At 41.7% G+C, this 22,209-nt stretch overlaps 1 protein-coding gene across 1 annotated transcript in view; it reads left to right on the top strand.

Moving 5' to 3' along the window:
• The window catches only part of LOC139409067 (WD repeat domain 11), a 140,556-nt gene that overhangs the window by 48,545 nt on the left and 69,802 nt on the right, over positions 1–22,209 (top strand). Inside the window, exons 10-14 of the mRNA XM_071153746.1 lie at positions 1,055–1,231; positions 10,111–10,195; positions 17,314–17,420; positions 19,566–19,641; positions 20,406–20,514. Coding sequence (XP_071009847.1) covers positions 1,055–1,231; positions 10,111–10,195; positions 17,314–17,420; positions 19,566–19,641; positions 20,406–20,514 — 554 coding nt within the window. The remainder of the gene's footprint in view (positions 1–1,054; positions 1,232–10,110; positions 10,196–17,313; positions 17,421–19,565; positions 19,642–20,405; positions 20,515–22,209) is intronic.

The raw sequence follows: 22,209 nt of genomic DNA on the forward strand, positions 1-22,209 counted from the left end.
AGAGCTTGACCTCAACCTGCAGAGAGCACACGACATCACATGCAGTGCCTTTAGAAAGTATTCACACCCCTCGACTTTGTCCACATTTTGTTGTGTTACAGCCTACATTTAAAATGGATTTAATTTAGATTTTTGTGACTGGCCTTCACACAATACCCCATAATGTCCAAGTGGAAATGTTTGCAATTTTTTATTCATTTGAAAAAAAAATATATATATATATATATATATCTTTAATGTCTTGAGTCAAAAAGTCTTCAACCCCTTTCTTATGGCCAGCGTAAATGAGTTCAGGAGTTAAAATGTGCTTAACAAGTCACATAATAAGAACCCACTCTGTGTGACTACCGCATCTCTGTACCCCACACAAACAATTATCTGTAAGGTCCCTCAGACGAGCAGTTTGAGCATCGTGAAGTTATTAATTACACTTTGGATGGTGTATCAATACACCCAGTTACTACAAAGATGCTGGCGTCCTTCCTAACTCACTTGGCAGAGAGGAAGGAAACCGCTCAGGGATTTCTCCATGAGACCAATGGTGACTTTAAAACATGTACAGAGTTTAATGGCTGTGATGGGAGAAAGAGAGTATGGATCAACAACATTATAGTTACTCCACAATACTAACCTAATTGACACAGTGAAAAGGAAGCCTGTACAGAGTACAACTATTCCAAAACGTACCTCCTTTTTACAACAAGGCACAATATATTAATTTACATTTCAGCAGGACAATAACCTAAAACGCAATACCAAATCTACACTGGAGTTGCTTACCAAGAAGACGGCGAATGTTCTCGAGTGGCCGAGTTAGTTTTAACTTAAATCTATTTGAAAATATATGTCAAGACCTGAAAATGGTTGTCTACTAATGATCAACAACCATTGAACACAACCCCTAGCAATGGTGGTTGTAAACTGTAGCTTGGGAAATGGAACTGAATTATTTGTTCTTTCTGTAATGAGCTCCAAGAGAGATTGAGTCCTGCTCCTTCTAAGACGGTGAGATCTCTGTTAACCCTTTCCATCCTGTGTGTTGGTGTATATCTAGGTCAGAGTTTGGTTTCAGGAGCAGACCCACCACCCCCATCACTGCAGCAGGAGGTACAGCTGAAGTTCCTATTGACGGGGCTACTGTCGGGGCTTCCCCTGCCCCCCTTCGCCCTCAGGATGTGCCCCCCACTGACCACCAAGAACATCAACCACTACCAGCCCCTACTGGCTGTGGGTGAGTACTGCAGATCAGTGTGACCCTGTACTTGGGATGGATTTAAATACACACACACACACACGACTGGATAGATGCTTGCTCATACCTCAAATCTCCCTTTAACACTTGAATGGACCCCTTTTCAAGCTAATGAGCAGCCATTCTTACAACTATGAAACAGAAAGCCTATGTGTTGGAACACGGTAGCAGCTTCTTTTTATAACGACAAAATAAAAATACCCCAACCACCAAGACGCATGGTGAAATTATGAAGCATCAGTAGCCTAAACATCATTATAAGCGTCAAGTGGCCTTGATAAATTGTTAAACTCGGCACAAAAGCAATAACGGCAAAGTTGATATGACAGCAGTCAAAAATAGTCCTATTGTCAGCTCGTGCTTATTGTGTGCAACTTCATCAATTGCATCAATTGGATTTCATTTAGCTGTTGACACAATTTTCGTAACTCACTTGCTTGACACACTTTGAGATACCTTTGTTTGGTTGTAGTGTGTAAGTCTCCAGTTTTCTCTTCATTGTCTTCCCGTTGTCTTGTTATTCTTCAGCACTGTTGTGGAGTACAACGGCTGTGCAGGTGCCTTATTTTGCACAGATGGAGGAAGCTCCTGTCTCCCTTTGTTCATGGTGCCAGCCAAACTTTTTTTTTTTTGCAAGCAAGCAAATTGTTTGCCAATGTCAGTGAAGTGAAGAAATTGTCCATGGTGACATTTCTCCCCTTGCCAAGGTAAGATTATACAAACCCTATCACCACATTCTCCAACACTTGCTCACTTGCTGCCCGACATTGAATGTCGGTCAACATGTACAATTATGCACACTCTCACTGTGTAGCCCACTCCAAGTAGGCCAGAGTAGACTGATAAGACAGCTTTTATTCGGGAGACTAATATAAATACATACCATTTTTAAGATTATAATTCAAATGGATCAATACAATAGAATGGGCCACCCTGTTCTTTTTTCACAATTGGTGATTACATAATTATGCATTGTTCACTTCCACTCGCTCATCAACTCACCAGTTCTCCCCCTTTCTCCCCATCATACTTAACTTAAATTTATTTAATCTGTTATGTGTGAAGTTTGTTTCGGTATAGTTTAGGTTCAGTTTTGTGGCATTTGTCGGGTGATTATCAGCTGTGCACTGCACTTTCAACTTTTGGAAGAAGGAGCGGAGCAGGCCCTACTGTTGGGAAATGGGGCCTTCTTCTATACTAGTATTCTTTATTAGCCCAGCACCTATGTTTTTAAGGATTAGCGTACGACCACAAACTTTTCTATAGATGGTACGTCCTTTTCATACGGCACTCCAAACTGCAAGACTCCATTACGCACCGCCATTTGGTTGTGGACCTGAGATGGAAAATCAAATCGAAGAGGATTTCAACCTCGGTAAGACATTAGAATTCACAACAGAAGATTATGCCCGTATTGTGATGAGACTATTTATTTGACAATCATGTTGATCCAGTTGAAACAATGGAATCACTACAAAAGAGACTGAAACACCTATATGACAGAGACACGTATGCATCTTCACGCTGTCACTTTGAGCGACTTTTTGCGCAAGAAATTGATTCCACAAGGCCTTAGAATCCAGAGGGCACCCACAATCGGCAGAGATGATGAGAATTTCTGTTACCAGTGGTGCCAAATTACGAACAAATGCTCATTTTATCCTATGGCTCTCATTATCCAGGAAAAAACTGAGCATCTGGGTGGAATACATGAGAAGATACAAGCGGGAGTTCACAACTGCACACAGCAATAAATGACTCGGAGAAACTCACAAATATGGAGAGCAAACTATTGAAATTCACTGACCTGGAGCAGGACATCAGAGCGAGGAAGATTAAGAATTTTGAGTGGCACTCCAATGACTATGAACAGAATGAGGTGTATCTGTAGAGAGGGAATCCCCAGCGAGGCCGTAGACCGATGTGCGTTGACGTCAGACTACCCAAAACGGGTTACCCTACCTCCACACTCGAGTGCATCTTCTCTTGATGCATATTCGGATTAAATGATTTTTTTAGGACGCAAGCGAGGATACCTTGAATGGTCCAACACGGGTCAGAAGCACCGCGGACGTGGACGAAGTGTTGGAGGGTTAAGAAGAACAAAGGAGCAAGGCCGCTATTGGACACGCAGTCAGAATACCTGAGTGTGATTAACCTTTCTTCACGTCCCTTCACCACCTTCATGTGAGTTGGCCTTGAGTAAGGGTTTATCTTTCGTCCCCACTGCATCATGTAATGACTTTGACACCACAATAGAGTTTCAGAAATTATTTTTTATATTGAGATTTAGGGAGTTCTTCTGTCCCATAAATGATGAGTCCAAATGTGGATGTGTCGAAGTATGGGTGAGACGAGTGTTCAGACTATGGGTGACACAATAGAGAATTACATTTTCCACAGAATGTATACCCCTTTTCGAGCCAAAACCACCTTTTAAGTCCGCCCAGAAACCGAGATCCCTCCCTAGAAACATACTGCCGATTGGTGTAAAAAGTTGTCACAGATTTTGAGTAAGAAACGGGAAGAGTAATAATCTCCCTAATGAACAGAGACCAGCAGAAAAATATATATATATTCTACTTTGATAGTGCATAATAGTTAGACTTGTCTAGTTACTCAGACTTGTCTAGTTAAATAAGGGTGAAATAAAAATGAAAAGGGCGGAGCTGTGGTGGTGGTAAACCATGACGAGTATGTGAATGAGATGCTGCCAGCAGGAACATGGAGCGCTCCATGTCAGTAAGTCATAATATTATTATTTTTTTCTTTATGTTGCATGATACCGTTACAAGAGCTAATACTCCACTCATACAATGTAAGGAGTGGAGAAGCCCTATGCATAATACACCGGTCTACTCCTGGAGTAACTCCCTGTCAGAGAGATTGTGGCCAAATACCTGTGATCTCTCCAGAGCACAGATAGATAAGCTCCACTCAAAATAGTATTCCTGATATACTTTGTAAACCTTCTTCACTGTGGCAGTCTGCCTGTGTGATGACATGGCATATTATCCAGGGCCAATGGTTGGATTGGATTTACTCTACTCACTCCAAAACTCATGCTCTCTCCCTGTAAATGTCTCCCAGACTTTAATTAAACCTAGCATGTACATTCCCCAGTTGAGTGAGCTGGGCTGTGGCGCTCTGGAGCAGTACATAAAAAAAAAAACCTGCCACCCTGTTTTCAGCTATTTGCAGACTATTCCCTGAGGAAGGACTCAAGTTGTTCAATGGCCTCATTTTGGCATTGTATAAACACTTTTTTTTTTGTAAGATTACAAAACTAACTTTTTCATAGCATGTTTGTCACTTTGGTCTTCACATTTTTACTGACTTCTGTGGTAAGTTAAACATAAAGACAAATACGGAGAGCTTTTGATTCAAAAGGTCTAAAATAAATGCAAGTCATGTCCAGAGTGATTCAATTTTTATTAATGTATATCAGACAAATCACACAGCTGTCAACTAAAATATATATATATATATATATATACACACACACACATACATACATACATACATACATACATACATACATACAGTGCCTTGCGAAAGTATTCGGCCCATTTGAACTTTGCGACCTTTTGCCACATTTCAGGCTTCAAACATAAAGATATAAAACTGTATTTTTTTGTGAAGAATCAACAAGTGGGACACAATCATGAAGTGGAACGACATTTATTGGATATTTCTAACTTTTTTAACAAATCAAAAACTGAAAAATTGGGCGTGCAAAATTATTCAGCCCCTTTACTTTCAGTGCAGCAAACTCTCTCCAGAAGTTCAGTGAGGATCTCTGAATGATCCAATGTTGACCTAAATGACTAATGATGATAAATACAATCCACCTGTGTGTAATCAAGTCTCCGTATAAATGCACCTGCACTGTGATAGTCTCAGAGGTCCGTTAAAAGCGCAGAGAGCATCATGAAGAACAAGGAACACACCAGGCAGGTCCGAGATACTGTTGTGAAGAAGTTTAAAGCCGGATTTGGATACAAAAAGATTTCCCAAGCTTTAAACATCCCAAGGAGCACTGTGCAAGCGATAATATTGAAATGGAAGGAGTATCAGACCACTGCAAAAAACCAAGACCTGGCCGTCCCTCTAAACTTTCAGCTCATACAAGGAGAAGACTGATCAGAGATGCAGCCAAGAGGCCCATGATCACTCTGGATGAACTGCAGAGATCTACAGCTGAGGTGGGAGACTCTGTCCATAGGACAACAATCAGTCGTATATTGCACAAATCTGGCCTTTATGGAAGAGTGGCAAGAAGAAAGCCATTTCTTAAAGATATCCATAAAAAGTGTTGTTTAAAGTTTGCCACAAGCCACCTGGGAGACACATCAAACATGTGGAAGAAGGTGCTCTGGTCAGATGAAACCAAAATTGAACTTTTTGGCAACAATGCAAAACGTTATGTTTGGCGTAAAAGCAACACAGCTGAACACCCCACTGTCAAACATGGTGGTGGCAGCATCATGGTTTGGGCCTGCTTTTCTTCAGCAGGGACAGGGAAGATGGTTAAAATTGATGGGAAGATGGATGGAGACAAATACAGGACCATTCTGGAAGAAAACCTGATGGAGTCTGCAAAAGACCTGAGACTGGGACGGAGATTTGTCTTCCAACAAGACAATGATCCAAAACATAAAGCAAAATCTACAATGGAATGGTTCAAAAATAAACATATCCAGGTGTTAGAATGGCCAAGTCAAAGTCCAGACCTGAATCCAATCGAGAATCTGTGGAAAGAACTGAAAACTGCTGTTCACATATGCTCTCCATCCAACCTCACTGAGCTGGAGCTGTTTTGCAAGGAGGAATGGGAAAAAAATTCAGTCTCTCGATGTGCAAAACTGATAGAGACATACCCCAAGCGACTTACAGCTGTAATCGCAGCAAAAGGTGGTGCTACAAAGTATTAACTTAAGGGGGCAGAATAATTTTGCACGCCCAATTTTTCAGTTTTTGATTTGTTAAAAAAGTTTGAAATATCCAATAAATGTTGTTTCACTTCATGATTGTGTCCCACTTGTTGTTGATTCTTCACAAAAAAATACAGTTTTATATCTTTATGTTTGAAGCCTGAAATGTGGCAAAAGGTCACAAAGTTCAAGGGGGCCGAATACTTTCGCAAGGCACTATACATACAAACATACAGTGGGGCAAAAAAGTATTTAGTCAGCCACCAATTGTGCAAGTTTTCCCACTTAAAAAGATGAGAGGCCTGTAATTTTCATCATAGGTACACTTCAACTATGACAGACTAAATGAGAAAAAAAATCCAGAAAATCACATTGTAGGATTTTTAATGAATTTATTTGCACATTATGGTGGAAAATAAGTATTTGGTCACCTACAAACAAGCAAGATTTCTGGCTCACAGACCTGTAACTTCTTCTTTAAGAAGCTCCTCTGTCCTCCACTCGTTACCTGTATTAATGGCACCTGTTTGAACTTGTTATCAGTATAAAAGACACCTGTCCACAACCTCAAACAGTCACACTCCAAACTCCACTATGGCCAAGACCAAAGAGCTGTCAAAGGACACCAGAAACAAAATTGTAGACCTGCACCACGCTGGGAAGACTGAATCTGCAATAGGTAAGCAGCTTGGTTTGAAGAAATCAACTGTGGGAGCAATTATTAGGAAATGGAAGACATACAAGACCACTGATAATCTCCCTCGATCTGGGGCTCCACGCAAGATCTCAACCCGTGGGATCAAAATGATCACAAGAACGGTAAGCAAAAATCCCAGAACCACACGGGGGGACCTAGTGAATGACCTGCAGAGAGCTGGGACCAAAGTAACAAAGCCTACCATCAGTAACACACTACGCCGCCAGGGACTCAAATCCTGCAGTGCCAGACGTGTCCCCCTGCTTAAGCCAGTACATGTCCAGGCCCATCTGAAGTTTGCTAGAGAGCATTTGGATGATCCAGAAGAAGATTGGGAGAATGTCATATGGTCAGATGAAACCAAAATATAACTTTTTGGTAAAAACTCAACTCGTTGTGTTTGGAGGACAAATAATGCTGAGTTGCATCCAAAGAACACCATACCTACTGTGAAGCATGGGGTGGAAACATCATGCTTTGGGGCTGTTTTTCTGCAAAGGGACCAGGACGACTGATCCGTGTAAAGGAAAGAATGAATGGGACCATGTATTGTGAGATTTTGAGTGAAAACCTCCTTCCATCAGCAAGGGCATTGAAGATGAAACGTGGCTGGGGTCTTTCAGCATGACAATGATCCCAAACACACCCCCCGGGCAAGGAAGGAGTGGCTTCGTAAGAAGCATTTCAAGGTCCTGGAGTGGCCTAGCCAGTCTCCAGATCTCAACCCCATAGAAAATCTTTGGAGGGAGTTGAAAGTCCGTGTTGCCCAGCAACAGCCCCAAAACATCACTGCTCTAGAGGAGATCTGCATGGAGGAATGGGCCAACATACCAGCAACAGTGTGTGAAAACCTTGTGAAGACTTACAGAATACATTTGACCTCTGTCATTGCCAACAAAGTATTGAGAAACTTTTGTTATTGACCAAATACTTATTTTCCACCATAATTTGCAAATAAATTCATTAAAAATCCTACAATGTGATTTTCTGGATTTTTTTCCCTTCTCATTTTGTCTGTCATAGTTGAAGTGTACCTATGATGAAAATTACAGGCCTCTCATCTTTTTAAGTGGGAGAACTTGCACAATTGGTGGCTGACTAAATACTTTTTTGCCCCACTGTATCTACCTTAATTTTGCCGGACCCCAGGAAGAGTTGGCAGTAGCTAATGGGGATCCATAATAAATACAAATACAGCCGTGTTCTAAAATGTGTTAAATAAATAATGCATTAAAAATACAAAACATAAATACCTTATTTACACAAGTATTTGCTATGAGACTTGAAATGTAGCTGTTTACATTGATTGTCCTTGATGTTTCTTCAACTTGATTGGACTCTACCTGTGGTAAATGAAATTGATTGGACATGATTTGGAAAGGCACACACCTGTCTATATAAAGTCCCACAGTTGACAGTGCATGTCAGAGCAAAAACCAAGCCATGAGGTAGAATGAATTGTCCTTAGAGCTAAGAGACTGGATTGTGTCAAGGCACAGATCTGGGAAGGGTACCAAAACATTTCTGCATTATTGAAGGTCCCCAAGAACACAGTGGCCTCCATTCTCAAATTAATGAAGTTTGAAACCACCAAGACTCTTCCTAGAGCTGGCCGCCATGCCAAACTGAGCAATCAGGGGTGACCAAGAACCAGATGTTCACTCTGACAGAGCTATAGAGTTCCAGAAGGACAACTATCTCTGCAGCACTCCACCAATCAGGCCTTTATGGTAGAGTGGCCAAATGGAAGCCACTCCTCAGTATAAGGTACATGACAGCCCGCTTGGAGTTTGGCACCAAAAGGAATCTGACCATGAAAAACAAGATTCTCTGGTCTGATGAAACCAATATTGAACTTTTTCGAGTGAATGAGAGAACTTCACGTCTGGAGGAAACCATAGATGTTTTTATTTTTACAGGGACAGTGCACATTAATCAACGTTTCAGTAAAAGTGCCGGTTTTAGCCAGCAGGCAAAGTTTCAACCACAGTCCCTGGGCAGGTTATTAATAAAAACAATTACAATAACAATACAGACAATCAGTGAGCACATGCAGAGCAACATAGGACACGCAAGACATAGCATGCAGACAGAGCAACATAGCTCAAAAACCAACAAGACAAAATCCATAAAAGCAACAAAGTGTTTCCACACCTCACAAGCTACAACAGGGACTAGTCAGGATCAATGGAAAGGTTCGCCTTCCAATAGGACAACGAACTTAAGCACACAGCCAAAACAACGCAGGTTTGGCTTTGGGACAAGCCTCTGAATGTTCTTAAGTGGCCGGATTTGAACCCGATCGAACACCTCTGGAGAGACCTGAAAATAGCTGTGCAGCAACGCTCCCCATCCAACCTGACAGAGCTTGAGAGGATCTGCAGAGAAGAATGGGAGAAACTCCACAAATACAGTTGTGCCAAGCTTGTAGCATCATTCCCAAGAAGACTCGGCTGTAATCACTGCCAAAGGTACTTCAACAAAGTACTGAGTAAAGGGTCTGCATACTTATATAAATGTGATATTTCAGTGTTTTATTTTGAACAAATTTGCAACAATTTCTAAACTCTTTTTGCTTTGTCATTATGGGGTCTTCTGTGTAGATTGATGAGGAAAAATATACAATTTAACCAATTTTATAAGGCTGTAGCCTAACAATATATGAAAAAGTCAAGGGGTCTAAATACATTCCCAACGAACTGAAGGCTAGTGATTTTGCTGTTCGTTTTGTAATATCTTCAATGTGCTCCTCGGAATTCGATAAGGAGGCGCACTGTTACCCCAATATGGCTGTCTTCACTTGTACTTCGGAGCTGCTATGCCTGTGAGAAGTACCGATTACATGACGTGCATTGGCTAATAATTATTGAGTTATCTGAGAGAGCAATGTGAATGAAAGGTGCTTCGGACCACGGCTATTGGCAAGCCAGGAGAAGGGAATTCTAACTTTGACCACATGGCATGGCTTTTCTTTAGCGGGTATTACGGCCACACAAGGGGGCCGTCGATACTGCCGGTGAATTCTAGGCCTGCCGCACACTATTGCTCCGATTTTTATATACATTTAGTAATTGTATTAATAATGTTAATGTGCCTCCATCAGTAACTGTTTTATTGGGGGGCAAATTCAGAAATTGCTGGGGGACTTAGATGTAGAAATCTGACTTAAGGGAAGTTAGGATTTGCTCCAATTATAACTGTATATGTCTCTCTTTGTCTGTCCACAGGTACCAGTAATGGGTCAGTTCTGGTCTATAACCTCACCAGTGGTCTTCTGCACAAGGACCTGAGTGTCCACTCCTGTGAAGTCAAGTGAGTAACATCACCCACTTCCCTAGTGTGGTGTCTCAAATCAAGGACTTCCACTCATCATTGTCCACTCATGGCTCTGCCCAAGACACCCACTGAGCCATTTGATAATCACCTACTTACAACTCACTTTCATCACAAAAGCCACCACTCATTTAGCCGTGAATTGCGTCTCCTCCCAACTACTTCGGTTCAGATTTAATAACACATTACACAAAGGAATAACCTCAACCAATTTCTAAAGACTGGTGACATCCAGTGGAAGCGGTAGGAACTGCAAGCAAGTCCCTTAGAAATCTGGATTCCCAATAAAATCACATTGAAAACAGGGTGACCAAAAAAAATAAAAAATCTGAATAGCTTGTCCTCTGGGGTTTCGCTTGCTACATAAGTTATGTTATTCTCACAGACATGATTCAAACAGTTTTAGAAACTTCCGAGTGTTTTCTATCCAAATCTACTAATAATATGCATATCTTATATTCTGGGGATGAGTAGCAGGCAGTTGAAATTGGGCATGCTTTTCATCCAAAATTCCAAATGCTGCCCCCTATCCTAGAGAAGTTAATAGAAAATGACTGAAGTAAAAGACACCAAGTAAAATACTTATTGAGTAAAAGACTGAAAGGTTTTGGTTTTTAGCCAGGGGCACACCAACACTCAGACATAATTTACATACAAAGCATTTGTGTAGGGTAGAGTAGAGTAGGGATGACCAGCGATGCTCTCTTGAGAAGTGTGTGAATTGGACAATTTTCCTGCCAAAATGTAACGAGTACTTTTGAGTGTCAGGGAAATGTAGTGAAGTAAAAGTAGGCAAAAATATAAATAGTGAAGTAAAGTACAGATACCCCCCAAAAAATACTTAAGTTGTACTTTACACCACTGCCCAAATGCCTGCACACCAGTACATTAGCATATTTGATATACTGTTACACACGCACTTAACTTATGTATTCCATACATATGTGATAAGGCCATGCAACCTGAGTGAGGTGCCGCTGGGTTCTGAGAATATGAAAATATACTTATTCATGTCACTGATGGAGTGCTAAGGTTTAGAGGGTCTACACCAGATGTTAAGGGTTATAGGAGGAAGGTATATAGTGGGTGCAACTAAACTTGGAATGTGTTGAGTGCAGGGAAGCAATTTACATGTGGCATGCATTGACAAGGGGAGACAGGTGGTGATTTTAGAAACTAACAATGCCACTGAGGAATAGAGGGTAATGTATAACATTGTGATGGAGCTTGTGCATGGTCCGCCAGGCACAATACCAGAGCACAAACTTGTTATCTTTTTGGCCACTGCAGTTATCACAATTCAGGTCCACAGGTGTTTCCCCAACTCCGTAGTTGGTGAAGAAATGGTGCATGTAGTTGATGACTGCGCTGCTGCCTTTGCTGGATGATGTGCCTTCATCAATCAAGTAGTTGACTTGTGGTATTCCTTCACAGCAGACGCCAAACAAGCCACACTTGCGAGGAGTTAAAAAGTAGATGGGACCTGGCTGCATAGGTTCAGAACCTGCACCTGCAAACAACAAAATGATATTAAGATAAATGACAATTAATTCTCACCCCTGTCAATCTGTCTTTACACAGCTCAGTGAAAGGTATTTGCCTGCCTCCCATATATAATTTTTTGTATATATCCATACATCCATCTATGTCCTTAATCGGTATAAAGGAGCAAATGTTGCTTACTTGTTGAGCAAAATCCAAGCTTGCTCGTTCAGTAGGGCCTCCAGAGACAACTGCAAGTCTTCATAGGTGGTCTTGCAGTCAGCAACCATGTGGTAGACCGACCGGTCACTCTGAACAAGCAGGAGATGCTGCTCTTGCTTCTTCATCTTGGCTTACTGATATAGAGTTGTGTTTTACATTTAAATATATTTCAATTATTCTAATTGGTCTGCAACCCAGAGTGTGTAAAGTTCTGGTTTAAATGAAACAGACAGAATTCCCAGCTCACAATTGGTCAATTCCAAGTTTATTCGCGAGAGCTCTCCCGTGCATATACAAAGATGTTCCTTTTATAACATTCTCTTAACTTACGCAGATACATAGCGTGTATCATTAGGAGAGCTATCCTATCTACTTCTCTACAATTCTCACCACAGTTGATCACTACCCAACTGACAGTTACATTCCCCTCAAGATGAGGGAAACCTGGAGGGGTACTCCTATCTTATCTCCCCAGAGTTAGAGCCGGGTCAGTTCAAACATAGGTTAAGGATTCACTTTGTTTTCTTTCGGCACACACATACATTCCTCTCTTCCCCAGTCCAACCTATTTGGACATATGTTTATCAGCTTTAATTACTCCTTGTCTATGCTACATAACCATCCCGGATGGTTAATTTTCTGGGTAGAATTATTTAATCATTTATCTTCAAACTTTATAAATTATTTTAACACTTACTTAACAGCTTCTGGCATATTGGCAGATCTGAAGACCTGATAGTTGTTCCTCTGGCACTGCCAGCACAGGTCTGTCCTGGCATTAGTGCTTGAGAAGTGGGGCAGCAATTTTCTCCACAGATTTCTGAAGGAAGACAGCCCGACGACACGTACCTCTGAAAAATACAGAAATAATGTGAGATCAATCAAAGTAGTGCCAATCATGTTGGAGGTCAATTAACCTTTCTAGGGCATCTGAACCCCTCGACAACATTCCGCTGAAAAGGCAGCGTGCGAAATTCAAAAATATTTTAGAAATATGTAACGTTCACACATTAACATAAATCATCAATAAGGTTCCAACCAGAGAATTTCATTGTCTGAAGAAGAGCATTGGAACGAGAGCAAACTGTCGGGAGCGCGCATTATGAGACCGAGTCTCTCTGCCAGACCACTCACTCAAAGAGCTATTATGAGCCCCTCCTTTATAGTAGAATCCTCAAACCAGTTTCTAAAGATGGTGACATCTAGTGGAAGCCCTAGGAAGTGCATCCTCATTCATATCTCGCTGGGATTTCAATAGGCACTGTTTTGAAAATCAATTTCTCACTTCCTTTTTGGATTTCTTCTCTGGTTTTTGCCTGCCATATGAGTTCTGTTATACTCACAGACATCATTCAAACAGTTTTAGAAACGTCAGTGTTTTCTATCCAATACTAATAATAATATGCATATATTAGCATCTGGGACAGAGTAGGAGGCAGTTCAGTCTGGGCACGCTATTCATCCAAAAGTGAAAATGCTGCCCCCTATCCCAAAAAGGTTAAACAATCAAAATGTGTTTTATGTCCTCGATACCTTGTATAGCTAGCTAACATTAGGCTATAACTAGCAATGCGAAATTACATTCTGAGAAAACATCACTCGCATTACACACACTTCATACATGTAAGTTAATGTTAGCTAGCAAGCCAGCCATTTTCCTACTGACCTTTGTCGATAGCGCCTGATAAGTTCAGGGCAGAAATGTTTTTGAGAGCAGTAACATATTTGCAGTTCTCCATGGCTAACGTTATATATTTAGAGAGAACTGCAGTAGAAAGGATTATCTACACATAACGAGAAGCTCATTTTATAGACACAAGATGCAACACCGCAGAACAACCCAAACTCTCGGCATGTCCAGCCCACTCATTATCTCAGCCAATCATGGCTAGCGTGAAGGTTGCTGACTTTCTCTGTGGCTAAACCAACTATTCTCGTAATTGAACAATTGTAGTCCTATTTACAGATGGCATACAAGTTTGTTATTAAGACACATGAAAGTTCACGTTTGAGAAGGCATTTCTGCCAAAAAAATGCATTTTAATAAAAACATGTTTCACTTTAAACGGCTCTCCTGTGAAGTCGTAACTTGCGATTATACGCCTAGTTTCCTGAATCAGGTCACTTATGCTATAGCAAAAATAATAATTTGGTTGTGTTTATGAAGGCCTTGGGTAACATTAGAATACGATTTGTATCTTATTTTAAATAAATATGTAAAAACAATCAATTTTATTAGAGGAGTGCCTTTGTTACAACTATGAATCAAAAAGGATATGTGATGGAACATGGTAACAGCTTACTTTTATAACGACAAATAAAAAATACCCCATCCACCTAGTACGGTCAAAAGACATGCAGTCAATTGACAACAGTGAAGAGGTGACTTCGGAATGCTGGCCTTCTTGGCAGAGTTGCAAAGAAAAAGCCCTATCTCAGACTGGCCAATAAAAGATTAAGATGGGCATAATAACACAGACACTGGACAGAGGAACTCTGCCTAGAGGTCCAGGATCCCGGAGTCGCCTCTTCACTGTTGATGTTGAAACTGGTGTTTTACGAGTACTATTTAATGAAGCTGCCAGTTGAGGACTTGTGAGGTGTCTGTTTCTCAAACTAGACACTCTAATGTACTTGTCCTCTTGCTCAGTTGAGCACCGGGGCCTCCCACTCCTCTTTCTATTCTGGTTAGACCCATTTTGTGCTGTTCTGTGAAGCGAGTAACACAGCGTTGTACGAGATCTTCAGTTTCTTGGCAATTTCTCTCATGGAATAGCCTTCATTTCTCAGAACAATAATAGACTGACGAGTTTCAGAAGAAAGTTATTTGTTTCCGGCCATTTTGAGCCTGTAATTGAACCCACAGATGCAGATGCTGATCCAGATACTGAACTAGTCTAATGAAGGCCAGTTGTATTGCTTCTTTAATCAGGACAACAGTTTTCAGCTGTGCTAACATAATTAAAAAAGTGTTTTCTAATGATCAATTAGCCTTTTAAAATGATAAACTTGGATTAGCTAACACAGCGTTCCATTGGAACACATGAGTGATGGTTGCTGATAATGGGCCTATGTAGATATTCCAGTAAAAATCAGCCGTTTCCAGCTACAATAGTAATTTACAACATTAACAACGTCTACACTGTATTTCTGATCAATTTGATATAAAAACTTTTTTTTTTCAAAAACAAGGACATTTATAAGTGACCCCAAACTTTTGAACGGTAGTGTAAGTATTCAGACCCTTTACTCAGTACTTTGTTGAAGCACCTTTGGCAGGTTATAGCCTTGAGTCTTCTTTGGTATGATGCATGGCACACCTATATTTGGGGAGCTTCTCCCATTCTTCTCTGCAGATCCTCTCAAGCTCTGTCAGTTTGGATGGGGAGCATCGCTGCACAGCTATTTTCGGAGATGTTAGATCGTGTTCAAGTCTGGGTTCTGGCTGGGCCACTCAAGGACATTCAGAGACCTGACCTGAAGCCACTCCTATATTGTCTTGGCTGTGTGTTTATGGTCGTTGTTCTGTTGGAAGGTGAAACTTCACCCCAGTCTGAGCGTTCTGAAGCAGGTTTTCATCAAGGATATCTCTGTACTTGGTTCACATAATCTTTCCCTCGATCCTGATTAGTCTCTCGGTCACTGCCGGTGAAAAACATCCCCAAAGCACGATGCTGCCACCACCATGCTTCACAGTAGGGATGGTGCCAGGCTTCCTCCTGATTCCAAGTGGGCTGTCATGTGCCTTTTACTGAGGAGTGGCTTCCGTCTGGCAACTCTACCATAAAGGCTTGGTCTGGTGGAGTGCTGCAGAGATGGTTGACCTGGAAGGTTCTCTCATCTCGACAGTGAAACTCTGTAGCTTTCCTGACCAAGGCCCTTCTCCCCGATTGCTCAGTTTGGCCGGGTGGCCAGGTCTAGGAAGAGTCTTGTTCGTTCCAAACTTTTTCCATTGAAGAATGATGGAGGCCACTGTGTTTTTGAGGACCTACAATACTGCAGAAATGTTGGCTGTGTAAGTAAAAAAATGTGTTGGTCACATTTATTCACCTCACTCAAAACTTCATATTTGTTAGGAGGCTAAAACCATGATTTGGTCAAAAAGTACATCATCCTTATGATTCCTGTAATGAAAGTGTCTGCCTGCCTGCCCCTGTTTCGGTGGGGCCTGCTGCTGTGTCAAGCGAGCCAATCTCTTCTTTCCTGGGGAGAAAAAAAAGCTCCTGGAGAAAGAAAGTGTTTTGATTGTAATAACATTTTAAATCCAATTGTGGTGAAAGCACAACTATCCTGCTGTATTTCTCAAGTCTGAATTTTGAGCTCTCTAGCAACAATTTTTCTAACAATATAGTTTATATGGCTTTGAGATATGGAGTCTGCGAGATGCGCATTAGGCATTGCGAGTGCATAGTCCTCATTGGGGCAGTAGGTTACAACTGCAATGTTTTGGATAAAATATAAATTATAAAATTAAATATACTTTTTGATTAGTACATGGCTACTAACAGTGGGTATTGTCCTTAGTTAGTAATCTAGCTGTGTTTTGAGTTTCCACTTACTGAGGTGGTGAGTTATCCCCAAATAAATTAGCCTATGATATTAGAGCACATAAAATTACAGGCAATTTCATTTTATTGAACAAAATGTTTTATCTAGAGCCCTATTTTAACAGTAAAATATAACAACAATAGCATAATTGTCTACCCAAAATGCAATATTTGAATCACAACATATGTATCATCTCAGTTAGCAATGCTCTCTGCCTCCGTGAGTCTTCTCCCTGCTGACAGAGGGCCAGTGGTGAGATGTATAATATGAGAGGTGTGTGTGTGTGTGTGTCGTTAGGGTGGAAATCAGGCCAGTTCAGCCCTGAAATGGCAAAGGAGGGACGTCGGGCTATTTTGCTTCTAATATTAATTTTAGGGTAAAATGTAGAAATGAATCATGTGGCTATTTAGGATTTCATTACAGCATGGTGCTTACTGTGAGCTGCTCCCTTTCTGTGCCTGTCAAACCCCTCAAAGGGCTCTCTGCTGGATTGTTGTCTCTTTGATTCCATGGAAAGTTTTAGTGGTGTTGCCAACTATTCTGTAATCGCTATTCTACAGTTGTAGGCACTAAAAAGTCTTCAAAATGTATTCTTTAAAATGTATTTGTTAGCTTAGGGGAATGTCAGAAAAAGGTCTGAGTTTTTATTATTTGAAACGGGCAAGTGCCCTGTATTCAATGGAATGCTCTATCACCACCTAGCTTTAGTGCTTGCAAATGTAGTGTTTGTTTTATTTCTATAAAGGTTTGAGTGAAATGTAGATGGAAAACTAACTCATCAGACAAAGGCTGATGAGGCATGTTAATGTATTTTTTTAATCTGACTTTCAATGTGTGTTCTGCAGAGGCATAGAATGGGTCAGTCTCACCAGCTTCCTCTCCTTTGCCACTTCAACCCCCAACAATGCTGGACTGGTGAGGAATGAGCTTCAGCACGTCGACCTTCCCACTGGTGAGTTGCGCACATGGGCACGTATGCACTCACTTGCACACACATCTATACTCTCAAGGTCTACACATGCACGCATACCATAATGCACACAAACATGCACAATCCTTTCTGTGTTACTCTAAGGCACTTTTTATTTTTTTTCCAGGTTTGGCCGCCTACCCCGGCCAAACCTGGATGACGCTGGGCCAGTTGTGCGCCGCCCTATGGGACTCAGAATCACGGCTGGTTATGATTCAGCCTTGATTCGAACCAGGGTGCCTGTAGTGATGCTTCTAGCAATGAGATGCAGTACCTTAGACTGCTGCGCCACTCGAGACTTCCCTCCCCATAGCTCTCTAGGGATACACGTTCAAGTCTGAACACTCTCCATTACACTGTGATAACGCAGCTGGAGTGTGTCAGGGCTGGCAGTGAAATTGTATCACACACTGCCCCAATGTTTATCTCCCCTGTTGAAACTTGTCTTAATGACTGGGATCCCTGCAGGGAAATACTGTACATAAGGAAAGGTAAGGAAAGGAGAGAGAGGAATAAGGAGAAGAAGAGTTTGTGAGAGGATACCATACCATATAGTATGCAAGAGATGGAGAGCTCAGGAGACAGGGAAAATGAAAGACACAATTAATTTGGGGTCAGTTCTTGTTTCAGCACCAGCCAAGCCTTTTCCACAGTTCAGTTGAAGGGTGAGCCACTCACTTACGACACCCAGGCTGGATAAATAAAATTGAACAGGCCAGAGCATTAGGTTTGGTGTTTGGCCCAGCCACATTAGAATTCAAAGGACCTTATAGCGGTTCTATATGTCACAGAGATGAAAGTCTGTTAGCAACTTAGAATGAGGGGGGAGTCTAAAGATGCAAAAACTAGGATTGGCTGCTAATATGACTAGGATTGTGCCTTTGGCTTCTGGACAATACATTTGAAATGAAAACCGATAGAACAGGCGAAAAATGGCATAGAGGTGGGTCCAATAGGGAAGTAAATGGAAATAAATTTCCCAAAATTATAGAATTACTCCGGTCTAAACATGAATAAAATACTTCACCAGAAAGCATGACTTGGCCACAGAGGAATCGAGGATTATTAGCTTCTTTAAAAACAATTGTTGTGGATTGTTTCAAATCACAAGCTCGAGGGCCTATGCCTATTTGAGAACCCCACAATTTGGGCAGCACGCAATAGACCTAGCTGATTATTGAGTTGCGGCTGTCAGTGAAAAGCATGTAAAATATTTTGGGGAGGGGTGTGTGGCGAAGATATAGTTGCGTTTCTCTCCAGTAGTAAATGTGCAGTCAATCCCTGTCATTTGGTTACATTCATTTATGTTAATGCATGTATTCATTACAGTCATTTACCGTTCTCATTCTCAGAGTGGAAACGTTGCTTGCAGAGTTCATAACCTGCTACACTTGTGAGAAACTAGTTTTAGTTTATTTCATCATCGTCATTTGTTATCATTTTCTTTTGTTTGGAATTTTCCATGTGAGTAAAAGCATGTGTCTGGTTTCTCTGTCCTGATAACAGTAATTGAGACGGTGATCAGAAGCTGTGGGTGACACACACACACACACACAGGCCGGATGCCTCACCTGCACTACTCCCCAGTCTCTTCACCTGCAATCTTGCCTTGTGTCACTTCATCTGCGTCCCTTTTGCCCCTGCAACAAACATCTTAGGCAGTTGTTGGGAGTTCCCACCTCTCCTACCTGTGCTTAGTTTGGGTTGCTGTGCTCTCTCACTCGTACATTTTACAGGCAACCTCCTTTAATGTCCTCTGCAAAGTGCATCAGCATTTTTTGGTGTAGTAGAGTACGACTGAGGTGTATTCTTGTTTTTGCCTTCTGGCATTTTGAGTAGATAAGGGACACTTGATTCATGAGAATATTATATTGTTTGTGAGTAAAATGAGTTCGCTGCAGCAGATCTAAAGTGGCATATTCTCTTAGCTTGCGGAAATTCAAAGTTATTACCACCACGTCTTACAACTGTAATGCAGGGGTTCCCCAGGGATCCATCTTAGGCCCTATACTCTTTAGCTAATATATAAATGACCATCCTTATGTGTTTCATGGGGTTGAATGATTTCATGCTCTATTTTTCTCTCGATCTCTCCTTCCTCTCTTTCTCCTTCATCTCCTCTCCTAGGCAGGTGCTTTGCATTCCGAGGCGAACAGGGGAATGACGAGCCTGCCATTGAGATGATGAAAGTGTCTCATCTGAAGTGAGTCCCCTACACACAGCCGCCTCTTTACACCTGCCACAATTCACGTACGCACACACACCCTTCACCTTAACTGCCACTGTCGCCTCTTTCTTTCTCGTCTCCCCACCGGGTGTTTTTTTTATTAAGCCTATGTGCCGTCAAGGGATATCCATTTCCTTTAATTGTCCAGGGCATACTCTCTCATTCTGTTCCTGCTACTGAGCTGTTGTCAGAAGCACATGCTTTTTATGGCTAAAGGCCCTCTAAAGAGCTCTCTGCATGCATACATGAAGGAGGGAAGGAGGGAGGGAGAAAGATAGAGAGGGGGATGGTGAGAGAGAGCGATTGAGAGAAAGGGCGAGCCGGAGATGGTGAGGGGTAAAGAGAGTGTTAGACAAAAGAGGGAGGGTGAGAGATTTACCTTTGCAAGGGCTCAGCTGTCTCATCAGGACAAAGCACCCTTAATGAAACTTCAGACAAAGTACTGTAGCAGTGTAATGCTTCTGCTCTTTGTCTCTGTTGCCTGAGAGCTAATTTATATTCTGATGCTATTTGTTCTTTCCCTAGAACAGCATGAACTCCAGGACAGCACAGGGCGCCCTTCACACAAAGAATGGATGTTTGAAATCTGTTTGTGCTTGCTTGCGTGTGCAAGCTTGTGTGTGTACGGATGTGTGTGTCTTTGAGAGAGAAAGTGTCCCACAGAGCACATGGGGATGATTTTGATGGTACAGACTGTGATGTTCCTGTACTGCGGTGTGTGTGTGTGTTGTACCCTACAGGCAGTACCTGGTGGTGGTGTTCAGAGACAAGCCTCTGGAGCTGTGGGACGTCAGGACCGGCACCCTGCTACGAGAGATGGCCAAGAACTTCCCCACTGTCACTGCACTGGTACTGAACACACACACACAGAAACACCATAGCATACATGCATATACACCTAGGCATTGTAAACTGAGGCAATACTCTGCAAGAGTCTTCGTGTTGATTATTCTGTGTCTATCCAGTGCGTTCGGAAAGTATTCAGACCCCTTTACTTTTTACACATTTTGTTACATTACAGCCTTTTCTAAAATAGATTTTTTTTTAAATTATCATCAATCTACACACAGTTCTACATAATGATGACAAAACTAAAAATAGGTTGGAACCACCCAAGACTCTTGCTAGAGCTGGCCGCCTGGACAAACTGAGCAATTGTGGTAGAAGGGAATTGGTCAATTAGGTGACCAAGAACCCGATGGTCAATCTGAAAGAACTCCAACGTTCTTCTCTAGAGATGGGAGAATCTTCCAGAAAGACAACCATCTCTGCAGTACTCCACCAATCAGGCATTTATAGTAGATTGGTCAGATTGATGCCACTCCTCAGTAAAAGGCACATGACAGCCCACTTGGATTTTGCCAAAAGGTACCTAAAGGACTCCATGACTGTGAGAAACAAGATTCTCTGGTGTAAAAATCCAAAATTGAACTCTTTGGCCTAAATGCCAAGCGACACATCTGGAGGAAACCTGGCACCATCCCTATGGTGAAGCATGGTGGTGGCTGCATCATGCTGTGGGGATGATTTTCAACTGTAGGGACTGGAACATTAGTCAGGATCAAGGGAAAGATGAACGGAGCAAAGTACGTAGAGATCATTGATGAAAACCTGCTCCAGAGTCCTCAGGACCTCAGACTGTGGCGAAGGTTCACCTTACAACAGGACAATGACCCTAAGCACACAGCTAAAACAATGCAGGAGTGGCTTTGGGACAAGTCTCTGAATGTCCTTGAATGGCCCAGCCAGAGCCCAGACTTGAACCTGATCGAACACCTCTGGAGAGACCAACGCTCCCCATCCAACCTGACAAAGCTTGAGAGGATCTGCAGAGAAGAGTGGGAGAAACTCCACAAATACAGGTGTGCCAAGCTTGTAGCGTCATACCCAAGAAGACTGAAGTCTGTAATCGCTGCCAAAGGTGCTTCAACAAAGTACTGAGTAAATACTAATGTAAATGTAATATCTGTTTTTTTATAATTTTTATACGTTTACAAAAAAATCTAGAACCAGTTCTTTGTCATTATGGGGTATTGTGTGTAGATTGAGGGAAACATTTAATTTCAGAAATGTTCGAATAAGGCTGTAATGTAGCAAAATGTGGAAAAGTCAAGGGGTGTGAATACTTTCTGAATGCACTGTACTCCTGTGTACACATATTTTTATATTTTCAATTTGGAAGATTAGTTGGGAAAGTTATCCTCTCTCAGCAAGGACGTCGTTACATTAGTCCCAAGAAAAACGGATAAATGGAGAGTGATGTGGGCTGGAAAGTCTGAGACACTGCAAATAGCAGCCACAGTAACGTTAATAATACATTCTCTCCCCAGCCCCTTACTGCCTGCTCATTTCCACATTGATTGCACCCTCCGGGCAAAATGGGGCAGTTGTTTTGGCCGCAATCCTGAATGATGAAACAGGGTATGGGAAAGAGTGGAGCTCTTTTGTGAATTTGTGGGTGTGGTTCCAAGGAAAACGTATGATGATTAAAAAAAATTATAATAATCTCAATGTTTGTCCACCAACAATCGTGTTCTTCAAGAT

The sequence above is a fragment of the Oncorhynchus clarkii genome, chromosome 1 (genome assembly GCF_045791955.1).
Source record: "Oncorhynchus clarkii lewisi isolate Uvic-CL-2024 chromosome 1, UVic_Ocla_1.0, whole genome shotgun sequence".
NCBI lineage: Eukaryota > Metazoa > Chordata > Actinopteri > Salmoniformes > Salmonidae > Oncorhynchus > Oncorhynchus clarkii.